The 12,595-nt window shown below is 36.7% G+C and overlaps 1 protein-coding gene and 1 pseudogene across 1 annotated transcript; both read right to left on the bottom strand.

The window, feature by feature from the left end:
* LOC131035712 (probable ascorbate-specific transmembrane electron transporter 1) overlaps positions 1 to 8,598 on the bottom strand; it is a 33,656-nt pseudogene extending 25,058 nt beyond the window's left edge.
* A 1,500-nt stretch (positions 8,599 to 10,098) lies between these two features.
* LOC131035698 (transcription termination factor MTERF4, chloroplastic) lies at positions 10,099 to 11,555 on the bottom strand. Its single transcript, XM_057967438.2, has one exon. It carries the CDS (start codon positions 11,509 to 11,511, stop codon positions 10,345 to 10,347), a length of 1,167 nt encoding a protein of 388 aa, XP_057823421.1. The 5' UTR covers positions 11,512 to 11,555; the 3' UTR covers positions 10,099 to 10,344.
* Positions 11,556 to 12,595: the final 1,040 nt, after the last annotated feature.

Raw genomic sequence — 12,595 nt, 5'->3', positions numbered from 1 at the left:
GTGAGGTGGATTAGTTAATAAACATGCAATTCAAACATATAATCATATGAAATCAAAGACATATCTCCAAAATACATGAAAGCATGAATAAGATGCATATACCTCACAAAACCTTATACCTCTCCCTCGGATTAAGCTTGATGAAGTGAAGGTGCCCCTTGGTGATGCTCCACTTGACGTGATCCTCTTGCTTACTTGCTTGATGTGGATGGCTCTCCAATATTGTGCACAAATGGAATGGATTTGGAAGATGATAAGGATGAGATGATCAAGTGTGGATAAGATATGATTTGAACATGATAAGGTTGCCAAGATGATTTCCTGGGCTCAAAAGGACAGCATAAGATTACTAAACTTGGAGATGAAAAATGAAGGGATGGAGTCCTCAATTTATAAGAGGAGAGGAAGAATGGACGGTTGAGATGGATTCAAGATGAAGGGCTAGGATTGCTTGTGAGCTCACACAAGGTCCAAGAGAGGGTGTGGAGACCAAGAGATATGCCTTAAAGACATTTCTTGTCTCCACACTCCTCAAGGTACATTGGGAAGACTTCCCAAGGTACCTTGAGAAGAGCAAAGTGCATTGGGAAGACTTCCCAATGTGCCTTGAGAGGAGCAAGGGATGTGACATTCCTTGAAGAATGGGGAGGAGGAATTTAAAATTCTCCAAAAAGGGATAATCATGGGGATTGGAGGAATAAGAAGGAATTAAAAATTCCTTGGGAGATGAGATGCCTAGAGGATTGTGAGATTTTGAAGATCTCACATTCACCTAGGAAAAGAGCATTAAAAGCTAATGGTTGGATGGAAGGAACAAGGAGTTGACTTCGTGGATAATCATGATGATTAGCCATTAGCAACTCATTAGGAGGGGGATTAGAGGAAATGTTAGGTGGGATTAGGATTTGTAGAAGGATTTGACTAGGAGAGAGAATGAGTGGAGAGAATTTAAAAATTAGAAGAATAAGGTTAAGTGAGTTTAGGGAGTTTCTAGAAGACTTTATTAGGTTAATGATGAATTAACAAGATGGTTTGTAGGAATCATGTGGGTTAACTAATTAATTGAAATTAATTAGCTAAGAGGAAGATTTGTGAGGATTTAATCTTTTAGAAGAATAAAGAAAGGGATTGATTTATTAAATAAATTAGTCACATACTATAGTGACAATATCAGTTATATTTAATTAATATTGAGGAGAATTTGAATTAACATAATTAATTAATTAATTATGTGAGGAATTAAAAAATAATTATTTTTAAGTGTCTACAAAGTTTAATGACAAAGTTGATGGTGCTGAGTTAAAATATTCTTCAATGAAAAAATAAATCTAATGTCATTTATTCATTGGTAAAGGAGCTATATTTGATTCTAAGCCCACCTAGTTCATGAAAAATTGAAGAGTCGAGTGAAAAGAAGTTTAGTAAAAGGCACCACTTTTGATTCCTAGCAAGTCTAAAACCATTTTATCATTTCTACAAAGTAAAATCTATACTTTGAATGTCAAGAAGCTTTGTGGTTTGTGTGACTATGTCCAATTCCTAGCTAACTTGGTCCATGGAAAATTTACAAGAAAAAATGCCAATATAATTTTTGTATAGGTATTCTACAACATTTATGGAGTAAATCTAAATTAGTTTGCATTCTAGGTTGTCAATCTGAGACATAAATGCATGATGCATATCCATTTCTAAATGCTTGTAACAAATTTACATTACCTTCACAGAAATATACAACTTTATAAGTATTAAGATGTGTCATTAATTATTAATTTGGGATTGTTCCTACTACTAAAGACTCTTCTCTTCTCTATCCAGGTTTATGAGTTTTCTACATTGCTAAGACACTACAAATCAGTAATCTATATTTGGCCTTCTTGCTACTATAATTAAAATGCATAAAACAAAAAGTTAAATAAATCTACATTCATGCATGCTATCCTTTGTTTTGTACTTGGTGTCTTCATAACCCAAGTGAAGAGAAGAAGCTGAAAAAATAAAGTAATAAGTAAATTGTTACATGGTTTGTCTTGAAGGCAATAGGTGTTGGTTGTTTTATTGTTTAGATTAATTATATGGGTTTCACAAGCTAAGAAAACTCGAGAGTTCAATTTATGTTTCAAACTCCGTCAAACCTTGTTCAGACTCTAAATTTTCTCTTTTCAATGCAACCACAAGACCAGAGGTTCGGAAAATATCTTCTTGCATAGAAAGAACCTCAATTGCACTAATGAAAGCAAATGATCTAGACGAGAGAGTAAATACCTCCCATGTTTTCCAATCCTACTCATGTGATTTGCAGATCATGGTTTATACATATTCCACCTGTTCTTTGTACACTACCACATTCCCAAGGCATTTAAGGCATGCCACCCCCATAGGAGAGGAAAGAATTGCCAAATCCGAAAAAAGACCTTCTCAATTTCCTTCCCAAGGATTGATCTTTTGAGCCAATACCATTATTATGATTTGTCGGGTTCCCATGCCAAGTCATACCACATCATCATTCACCCTTATTGCTTCTGACTCCACCCCCCATCTAATGGTAATGCCTACAAATGTCATACTCCAACTCATCCCAGTCTATCCCACACATGAGTGTATACTCTAAACATCATATCTAAATTCTCATTGTATCCCCTAAGTACTCTTTGAATTAATGATGCTCCAGAATTGTACATTTAATGATTGAAGCCAAATACAGAAAGGTATCTAATGATTCAACCCTTTGTCCTAATTTCTATCTACAACACACTTGGCCAACTCATCTGCCACATCATTCCCTTCCCTGTATATGTGGTTGAATTTAAATCCCTGGAGCCTATCAATCAATTTTGTAATCAATGCCAACCATTTGTTCATTTTCCAATTTTGCACACAATTCTTCTAATTGCATTGATCACAATGAGAGAATCACCTTCTAGGTGTATTTTGTTTGTACCTATTTCCGACCCCAATTTAATACTTCCAAGAGAAGTTCTGATTTTTATATAATTGTTGGTAGTATGTCCAATTAGTTCTGAAATTATTGTTATTACTCTTCCCTTCTCATTCCTAATAACACATTCGATGCCACTCGATCTTGGATTTCCTTTGGATGCTCCATCCACATTGACTTTGATCCAACTTAGCTCAAGAAGATACCATTTGACATCTCGACGACTTGTATTGCCCTTGTCATTGTATGATATGGACATGATTAATAATCCTTTAAAAATATTTTTTGTCTCTCCATCCCAATTAGTGAAAGAGTTATCCTTAATCGATTTGCTTCTAGCAGTCGTGTTTTCTATCTCAATCACCACTGATTCAATTTTATTTATTAGGCTATCTCTTGGCATAGTCTGATCCTTAAAAATTCTCCTATTGTGCTCTTTCAAACTTCCCATACCACTGCTAAAGGGATGATTTGCCATAAACATCCAAATACACATTTTTTCTTCCATTTGGACCACATGTTGAAGCACTCCTTTAGGTTGGTTGGAAATGGCATCTGCAAGTTGAGGTTCATGGTGAAATGTTTCCAACATGACTCTACATGCGGGCATGTAAGAAGAAGATTATTCACGGTTTCATTATTGCTTTTTCACAGAGGGCATCTGCCAAGGCCCAAGATCCCAATATTGGGTAAGGATTCTCCCCCAAATGGCCATCCATGCAAACACACTAGCTTTTGGTAGATAGTACTTGCCCCACAAGAGGCATTTTGGCCAACTTCAATCATCCAAGATCGCCTCCTTTATCTTGTAACCCAGTCTAACTTTGTATTCTCCATCAAGTGAAGCACGCCACTTGATTACATCCGCTTGATTAGTGATACCAAAATGCCCACTTTTTAGTATTTCAAACAAAGCAACTTTTTGATCTTGAGGGGCATCGAACTCATCAAACAACTTCCATCTCCACTTCAGGATATTGTTTCTTAAATAGGCTTGTCCATAATCACACACTTTCCTCCCCTAAACTTTGATAGTCTCCCTCCTAATTGCTGCAAGCTGAGGATTGGGTCGGAGAGCCAAATAGCCCTCCCAAGAGTCATCCCATAAGGATGTATGCTACGTAATTTTAATTTCACATGTAGAATGCCTGACAATTATATCTCTACTATATAATATGAAATTCCAAATTGTTGATCCCCGTGGCGAGTCTCTAACAGTTAGAAATATAATTGGATCATTTGAATCCAAGTTCTTACTCCTCAAACCCATTTGTGGTTATTTCTGATCATGATCCATCCCAGTTTAGCTCCCATTGCTTGGTTCATTATAAACATCTATTTGATGCCTACCCCACCAACCCCTCATGGTCTACACACCTTATCCCAAGAGATCAATGGGATTTTGTGACTTTCATTCATGCCATTCCAAAAAAAGCTCCTTATGATTTGAGCTATCACATTTTCAACCGAGCCTAGAATCTTCATGCATCACATGGAGTAAATCGACATGGCTACCAATAGAGATTTAATCAAAATTATCTTTCCAACCGAGGTCAACCACTTCCCTTTCCAAGCTTCCATCTTTGTTTTACAACAACTAACTATATTATCCCAATACACCCTCTTGTTAGCCACTGCAAATAGTGGCATTCCCAAGAATCTTTCGGGGAAATCGACTACTCTGAGATCCAAAGTTTTTTCTCTCATTTTGCAGACTGGGTTGAACATTCAAAAAGAAAACTTTTGAATTTCTCTAGTTTATGCTTCATCCTAAAGCCTTGCTATACCCTTCCAATAATCTCTTGATTGATCTGGCTTCACATCTAGAGGCACTCGTGAATAGAATCATGTCATCTACAAATTGTTGGCGCATTACCACTTCAACATCCGGGGTGACACTCATCCCTAACCAACTACCTTCCAATCTTTTTTGTGTAATGCTCCTACCTAGGGCCTTTGCCATGATAATTAAGAGGAAATGTGATAAGGGATCCCCTTGTTTGATTCCTCTTTTTGCCTCAAAAAGTTCCAAGGATATCCCATTAACCAATACTGAGAATTTCAAGTTCTTGATGTAGCTTCCAATCCAATCCACCCATTTTACTCCAAATCCAAATTTAGCTAGTACACTCAAGAGGAATTGCCTATCAACCAAATCGTAAGCCTTCAAGATGTCAAACTATATGACCATGTTGGGAGTCCTTAGTTTTCTAGTTGAGTGTATTGCTTCATCGGCCACAATTATGCCTTCTACAATAGACCTACTAGGTGCAAACCCACTTTGTTATTTTGAGATAATTTTTTTGAGCACCAATTTTAATCTGTTGGCAATCCCTTTGGTGACAGTCTTGTACATCATATTACGCAAAGCAGTTGGATGAAAGTCCTCCATACTACTTGCTTCCTTCTTTTTAGGTATGAGGGCTAGAAAAGTATGGTTGACTACATCACTTATGATCTCCCAAAAAACTTGATAAAACTTTGTATTAAATCCATCCGGCCCTAGCGCGGGTTTAGTTGAAAGGTAGCCTTTCTTGCTTCTTCCATGGATATTGGTTTGTAAAGCTCTATGCTATCTGCATCACAGGAAATGCTCAACATATGGCTTAGAAAAAGTTCCCTTTCTTCTCTGGACTCATGAATGACTCTATTCAAAATTGATTGGAAATTTCAGACAACCTCCTTGTTAGCCTCTTCTATTGTTTGTGTCATACTCCCATCTTCCTTTTCTATCTCTATGATTCTCTTTTTGCATCGGTTGACATTTATAGATATGTGGAAAAACTTAGTGCTTTTATCCCCTTTTCTCAACCAGATCTCCCTCGATTTTTATCTCGAATAACACTCTTCCCTTGCCATCAGCTCAACCAGTTCCTCATGTAGCTTCTTTTCTTTCTCAAATTCTGGCAATTGCATGCCTCTCTTAATCTAGTTCCACCCTAAAGAAGTTCTCTCGATTCTACTCCTTCAGCCTACTCTTTAAGTGGGATAATTTTTGATTGAAAGTGAACAGGTTGGAGTGATTTTCCAATTTTGTCTCTTCGCACCATGATTTTACTAGATCAGCCAACTTTGGATCCCTTAACCACATATTTTCAAATCGAAAGGGGGAGCCACCTTTCTGAACATCTGAGTTGATTATCAACTAAATCAGTAAGTGATCTGATCCTATAAAGGGTAGAATTGAGGCATCATAATAATCTGTGGTTTTTGCCAATCTCCAAACAAAAGAAATCGGTCCAATCTTTCAACTATGTTCATGAAACCTTTCCTCTTGTTGGTTCAAATGTAAATCCCATTCCTTGTCTTCGTGTTCCACAAGTTGTTATCATCTACAAATTTTTGGAAGTCCATTTGAACCCTCATTAGCTTTTGAAGACAACCCATTTTTTCAGAATTGTCAATTGTGGCATTGAAATCCCCCGTAATACAACTTTTTCCTCCCTTTGTGCTTGCAACCAATTCATCAATTCAAGCCATAACTCTCTTTTGCTCATTGATGGTGTGGGACCATATACATTAATTAGAACAAAGATTTGGATTGATGAAGAGATTTGCACCTCACTGCTATCCAATTTTGGTTTTTTTTGCTATGAATGTGCAATTGACTGTCAGTGGGTTCCAAATGACACCCATGCCCCCAGAGGCCCCATTTGCCTCTCTGAAAACTCCATTCCAAACTCTCCATGAATTCATCCTAACCCGAGATTCTTCCTTGCTCCACATTTTTTCCTGTAAGAGCACTATATCAACTTTGCATCTATCCACTTGACGTTTGAGTAGATGCCACTTGCCCCTTGCATTCCACGATACGAGTTTCATTGCTCCTCAGGAAGGACTTTCTCCTTCATTTCAATCAATTTTATTTTCCCTTTGACATTCCCTACAATGGCCAACTTGGACTTATTTGACTTCCTCTCCCTTTTTTTCATTCTCTCAATAAAAGGCTTTCTCAATTTTGACTTCGTTTGCCTTATGCTTCTTTCCAAGACCATGTCAGCGATTTTATCTCCATGGTCTTCTTCAATTTCAGATTTTGAGTCTTGAAATTCCCATTTTGAGAAATCCGACCCGTCCTCATTCCTAGAGAGCTCATTCATAAACTCCTCAACATCTGGCCTCAGGAGATTCTTGCTATTGCCATCTACTTTTATGCATTTCGCATGTGTTTCCTTACTGTTCTCATCCCTCTTATTTGTTCCAATCGTCAAGTTGCCATTTAAATTTGATCCTTTGTCCCGGGCCTTCCTCTCCCAGTTCACTCATTCCCTTTGGGATGGCTTCCATGCCATTATCTGACACAAAGTTGCCTGACTCCAGTCTTCCAATTTTCATTGTCGCATTTTTGTTTGGTTCCTTGTGCCATTCAATTGCCAGGGTTTCACCCTTGTTGGGCCAATTACTGATCTGATTCTCAGTTTCATCCTACAGATTTAATAGTTTTTTGAGTTCATCTTGCCCTCCATCTACATTGACTTGGTTACTGTGAGATCCAGGCAGGGGGTAGTTACATTTACACTCTTTGTCCCCTTAGATGGATGGACTTTCCTTTTATTTCAAATTCTGCCTACAAGTGGGAGGGATGATGTTGCTCGCTTGTTCATTTTTCTTCTTAGGGCTTGTGAGTGGAGTCCTGCCAAAATTTTCCATTGATCCAGGCATGCATCCTACCTCCGATCTGTGACCGTTGGATGTGGATGCCATATACCCTTTCCCCAATATGCAATCGCCTCCCATTGTGTTGTTGTCCAATTCTACTCTTTGTCTCCATATTCCATAGCCAATTATTATCTCAAAATCTTGTATCCTTTTTGTATCATAGTCTACTTCTATTAGAATTCTAGGGATTGTGCGTGGTTTCCCGAAGAAAAAATCTTCGTCTATTCCAATAAAAACCCCTATCTCTTCTCCTATTTTTCTCATGAAATCCATGGACCAATATTCTGCTGGCAAAATTTATAGTTTAAACTATTTGGGGGATCTAAAGATTCTATGGTTTGTGGGATCGAAATTTTCTTTCTAGTCCAAAAAATAAAATGAATACCCTTCAAAAGAATATGGAGCCCCTCCCATGATTGCTTCCTTTAAACTCTTGTCTATACATTCCACAATGAAAAAACCTGGAGAGAGTGTTTTGATGCATACCCGCCCTTCAAAGCTGTTTTGCGACCATTCGTTGATGTGATTCATTGGGCATGCCATTTGGCGAAGAAAGCACAACTTTTCAAATGCTCCCATATTAGAATCATTGTTTTGCTTGGGATGACGAAGGCTTTGGATTTGGGATCCAATTTTTCTTTCCCCTTTTCCTGTGCATTGAGATTTTTATTCAAGCTTGGCTTCCCTGGATCTTGCCGAATTGGAATTTTAGGGATCCATTTCCATAACCTGTTGGTCCTTCTGAATACATTCCATCGGTCGCGACCACTCCTCCAACTACTCACTCGATCTATAGCCATGGTTGTACTTTCCCTGAACATCCCACTCAATCCTTTGCCCCTCATGTTCAAATGATTCAATCCATGATGTCTCCAGTTGGGTTTTTGATTGCCCTGATTTTCGGTGTCAATGTTTCTTTGACGCAGCAGATGGTCACCCTTCTGTACCCGCATGCCTTGCCAATATCTGCTGCCTTCCAGTTGCCTCCATGCCCTATCCACCATCTTTCGCCAGAGTAGATTGTGCGCCCGGTTTCAACTGTTTCATATGCTTCGAACTCAACTTCACTACATCCCAATCCCTTCATATTGCCTACCTTTTTTCACTTCTACTGGAGATCGACCTCCATTTTTCTCAATCCAGTCTCTATTAGTTTTAACAACCAAATCATTAAATTTTTTGAAGAGGATGTAAAATGTTCATTTTTTAGATTTCTTTTGTAGATTTTAAATATATTTTCAAAGTAATATCTAATGTTAAAAGAATTTGTTAATAACCTATCTATATTTATTGAATATAAATAAAACACAAATATCTGATATTAGATACAAATTTTCTTTACTATTAATTTGCTATTCAAATTATGTTACAATTTAGATACAGATATTATATCTCGACATTTCTTGTATATATCCAAATTATTATTATTTTATTGAAAAAAGGATATCAATAGCTTTTCCTTTTTTTCCCCTATTTTTATGTCAAAGAAACCCTTATGATAATTTAACAAAAAAAGCTACAAATTATAGTTTTTAGAAGATTACCTTGAGATCTTCAATCATGCACACTCTTGTGATCATTTAAAACTTACTTTGAATCAATTTTTTTTTTTTTTTTTTTTGTTCCCTCTTCAAATAAGGGTGACAAAAAGAGAAAAAGTCAAATATGGGATGAAAGCATTTCTAATGAAAGACACTTTCCATTGAAGGTTCTTTATGCATTTTTTTGCTTACCAAATTATAAATACTTTCATGTGAACTCCCTCAACTTCATTGAACAAAATAACACATGGTAGGCCTTGTAAATGATTTTTGCCTCTCAAGACTAGTTTTTGTACAATGTGTTGGATGAATCAACTACTAGGTGCATATAATGACCCATATTAGTGGCCTCGAGGCATCTCCTTCCAAAAAAAAATAGAGAAAAATATATAGCGTTTATCCTCATGTGTAGCATCCAAACAAAAGTATCACGTGCATCAAAGTTATTTGGATGACAGAGAAATGGATGGTATAGCATTTGTTGCCCACATGAACAAATGCTAAAAAAATGGAGCTATGATGACTAAGAACGAAGCTTGAAAAGTTTGAGTGCAAAAATTAAACTATCAATAGTGTAAGCTTGAATCTAAAAGAACTCAGACTCATCTTCATGAATTGTTATGAAAAACAGAACTAATACCATAATATTCATAAGATCAAACAATGTCATATTTTTTTTAAATCAACTAAATCATGAGGAAAAATACCCAACTTGAAATAAGCATCCACATGAAAGATGATGCTGCAACATACAGGGAGATAACCATCCATATATAAAATGCCATCAAAGTGAAGTAGCTAAATAAAAAATATGGTAAAAAAACAATCTGTATACATCTGTATCTTCAATATGTTGAAAGCTCACAAATAACTTCACACACAATTAAAGTATATTGAAAGCTCACAAATAACTTCTCACACAATGAAAGTAAATGGATGAGGGATAGTCATTGTAGAAAGCCATTATAGAAAGCTTACAATGTATAAGCATAGCATAGATTGATTGAAAAGCAATTACAATCCCAAATCAGGGGCTGTACCTAGTCTTTGGATCAGAGCAACCCAGTGAAGCAGGTTGCATTCCACCTGTACTATGAAATTGGTACTCTCAGGGAGAACAGGGTCAGTGAAGATGGGCTTTCCTGAGTATTGAGGTTGTTTTTCAACTCAAATCTAGTAAGCTTAACAAGTTAAAAAACATTTCGAATGTTAAGATACTGAAGACTTTGAGCTTTTTGAGACATTGTCAATGGCATTTTCATAAAGAGTCAGCAGGGCAGCGGATTCAGGATGCCCTTTAATGATCTGGGCAACAAACTTGGCCTCGGTAATTTTCAACAGGGTACAAAGTTGAGTCGGATTAACCTCCTCCGCTCCATTCATTGCTGCCATATTTTGCAAAACTAAAAACCTGGGCCTCATTACTTTGGCCAAACTCATTGTAAACATACGTGGATGCTTTGCCACAAAGTCTACAGAGAGTTCCATGTGATTGAGCATAAAGTCCATCTTTATCTTAATGTTATCCTTGGACATGTTGATGATTGTAGGGTCAAACCTAACTACTTCCAAGGCTTGTTCAGGCGAGAGGCCGCAAAGCTGAAGATTGTCTATCTTAGCCTTCAACACTTCGATGCGGCCCTTGGCTACTATATTCACAAGGTATTTGTACATTTTGCTTTCCTTGTGAATGCCAATCTTACGAATGAGATCGAGTTGCTCAGGCGTCAGAAAGCAGCGCGTCAAAACCCAAGGACCTAACATCAAAAACTCGGTAAGCTCTGTTCCACGGAAACCAAAATCCTCCCAAAAGGCAACCGAGGGTTTCAAGACATCCTGCAAGTTAATTCTAAGAATATGGGGGTTTCTCCTAATTGCTCTGATCAGAATATCCCGTGTAGGGAATACGGTCTTCAGAAGCTCAAGGTTGGAGCTGAGATTCTCCAGCTTACATGCCAAGATCCTCGGGAACCTGGTTATAATTTCGCTCTCCACGCCGGAATCTTTTAGCACTTGAATCCTGGGTTCCACCAGTCTTTCTGCACTGATCAACATAAGCCTGGGATTAGATCTGATTATGCTTGCAATTTCATCTTCGTTGCAGCCATGTCTGTTGAGTATGGACACGAGCTGTTCAACATTACCCAGCGTTTTAAGCCGCTCCAGCGAGGGCGCCATTTTCAACATTTTTGCGGCGTCAGCTGAAGATATGTTAAATCTGGTGGTAATGAAGTGCAGAAAGAGATTTTGTGAAGGGGCATTGCTGTTGCTAACATTACTCTCTGCAAGAATTGAGAAATTCAAGCGAAAACGGGTTGGGGTATTGAGAAAGAGGTTGCGCCGCACAGGTAAGCAGAAGAATAGTTTGGCGATCATGTTTCCACAAGTGAACGGCAGACTAGGGTTTCAACGACATACATAAATCTCTTAAAGGAAAGAATATAGTTATTAAATAAGTTTAGATTAATAAATACAGTCGGATTAAAAGAATATATAATTTCTTAAAAAAATGAATTTCAAAAATAAATGTAAAAAGGAAAGATGTTTGAATTTGTGTACAGTGAAGATTCTAGGGTAAGACTAGCATTTCTATTTATAGGAGATAACCCTACTAGCATTTCTATTTATAGGAGATACAAGGAATACATTTATAGGAAAGTAAAGATAAAATTTTTATGTATTTTAATATTACAGTAAATGAAGTATAATTGCAAATTTAATATAGATGTAAATTAAATGAAGTATTATGTTATAATTTCAATTATACATTCAACGGATTTTTAAAATTCAAATTGAAAATAATAATAATGACAATTGTTATAGATGAAATCAACAATCTATAAATAATGAGCAGTGTAATTTAATCGCTCTCAATCAATGTTGTAGAGAATCTTTTGATCTTCTTCAACAAATAAAATAACAAAAATAAATGAATAGTAAATTTTTAATTCATTAACATGATTTGAAAACCATATTTGTACAACCTTGAGCTCTCAAGCAAGGTAATCTTCTAAAAAAACCCAAGCTTCATTGTTGCTATTGCAAATAGATATAACAAAAAGCCCAAATAACACATTGTTAGGGGATTATACCATCCCTCACAAAATTTGGTGCCCTATGAAAGAAGAAAGAGAAAAATCTAGCCAACCACTAAAAAAACAAAATCAAAGCTCATGAAAAGTCAAGATTATGCTTGATTGATCACATGATGCCATTCATTTGTGCAATAGAGGCAATATGCTAGCTCTATATCACACTTAGTTATCATGGACACTTCAAAGGAAATTGAGGTATCTCTATAATAAACAAGCAAATGGTGCCAAAATCCAACCACGAATGCCAGATGTATAGATTCACAATTCAACTTTTGTTATAATATTTGAAAGTAACATATATGCCAAAAGTTCCTAATACTAAAGCCATTAGAAGTAGGGATAGATGTGCTACTTATTCGTAAAAT

Source organism: Cryptomeria japonica, chromosome 6 (assembly GCF_030272615.1).
Source record: "Cryptomeria japonica chromosome 6, Sugi_1.0, whole genome shotgun sequence".
Taxonomy (NCBI): domain Eukaryota; kingdom Viridiplantae; phylum Streptophyta; class Pinopsida; order Cupressales; family Cupressaceae; genus Cryptomeria; species Cryptomeria japonica.
This window is presented reverse-complemented; position numbering and strand designations above follow the sequence as displayed.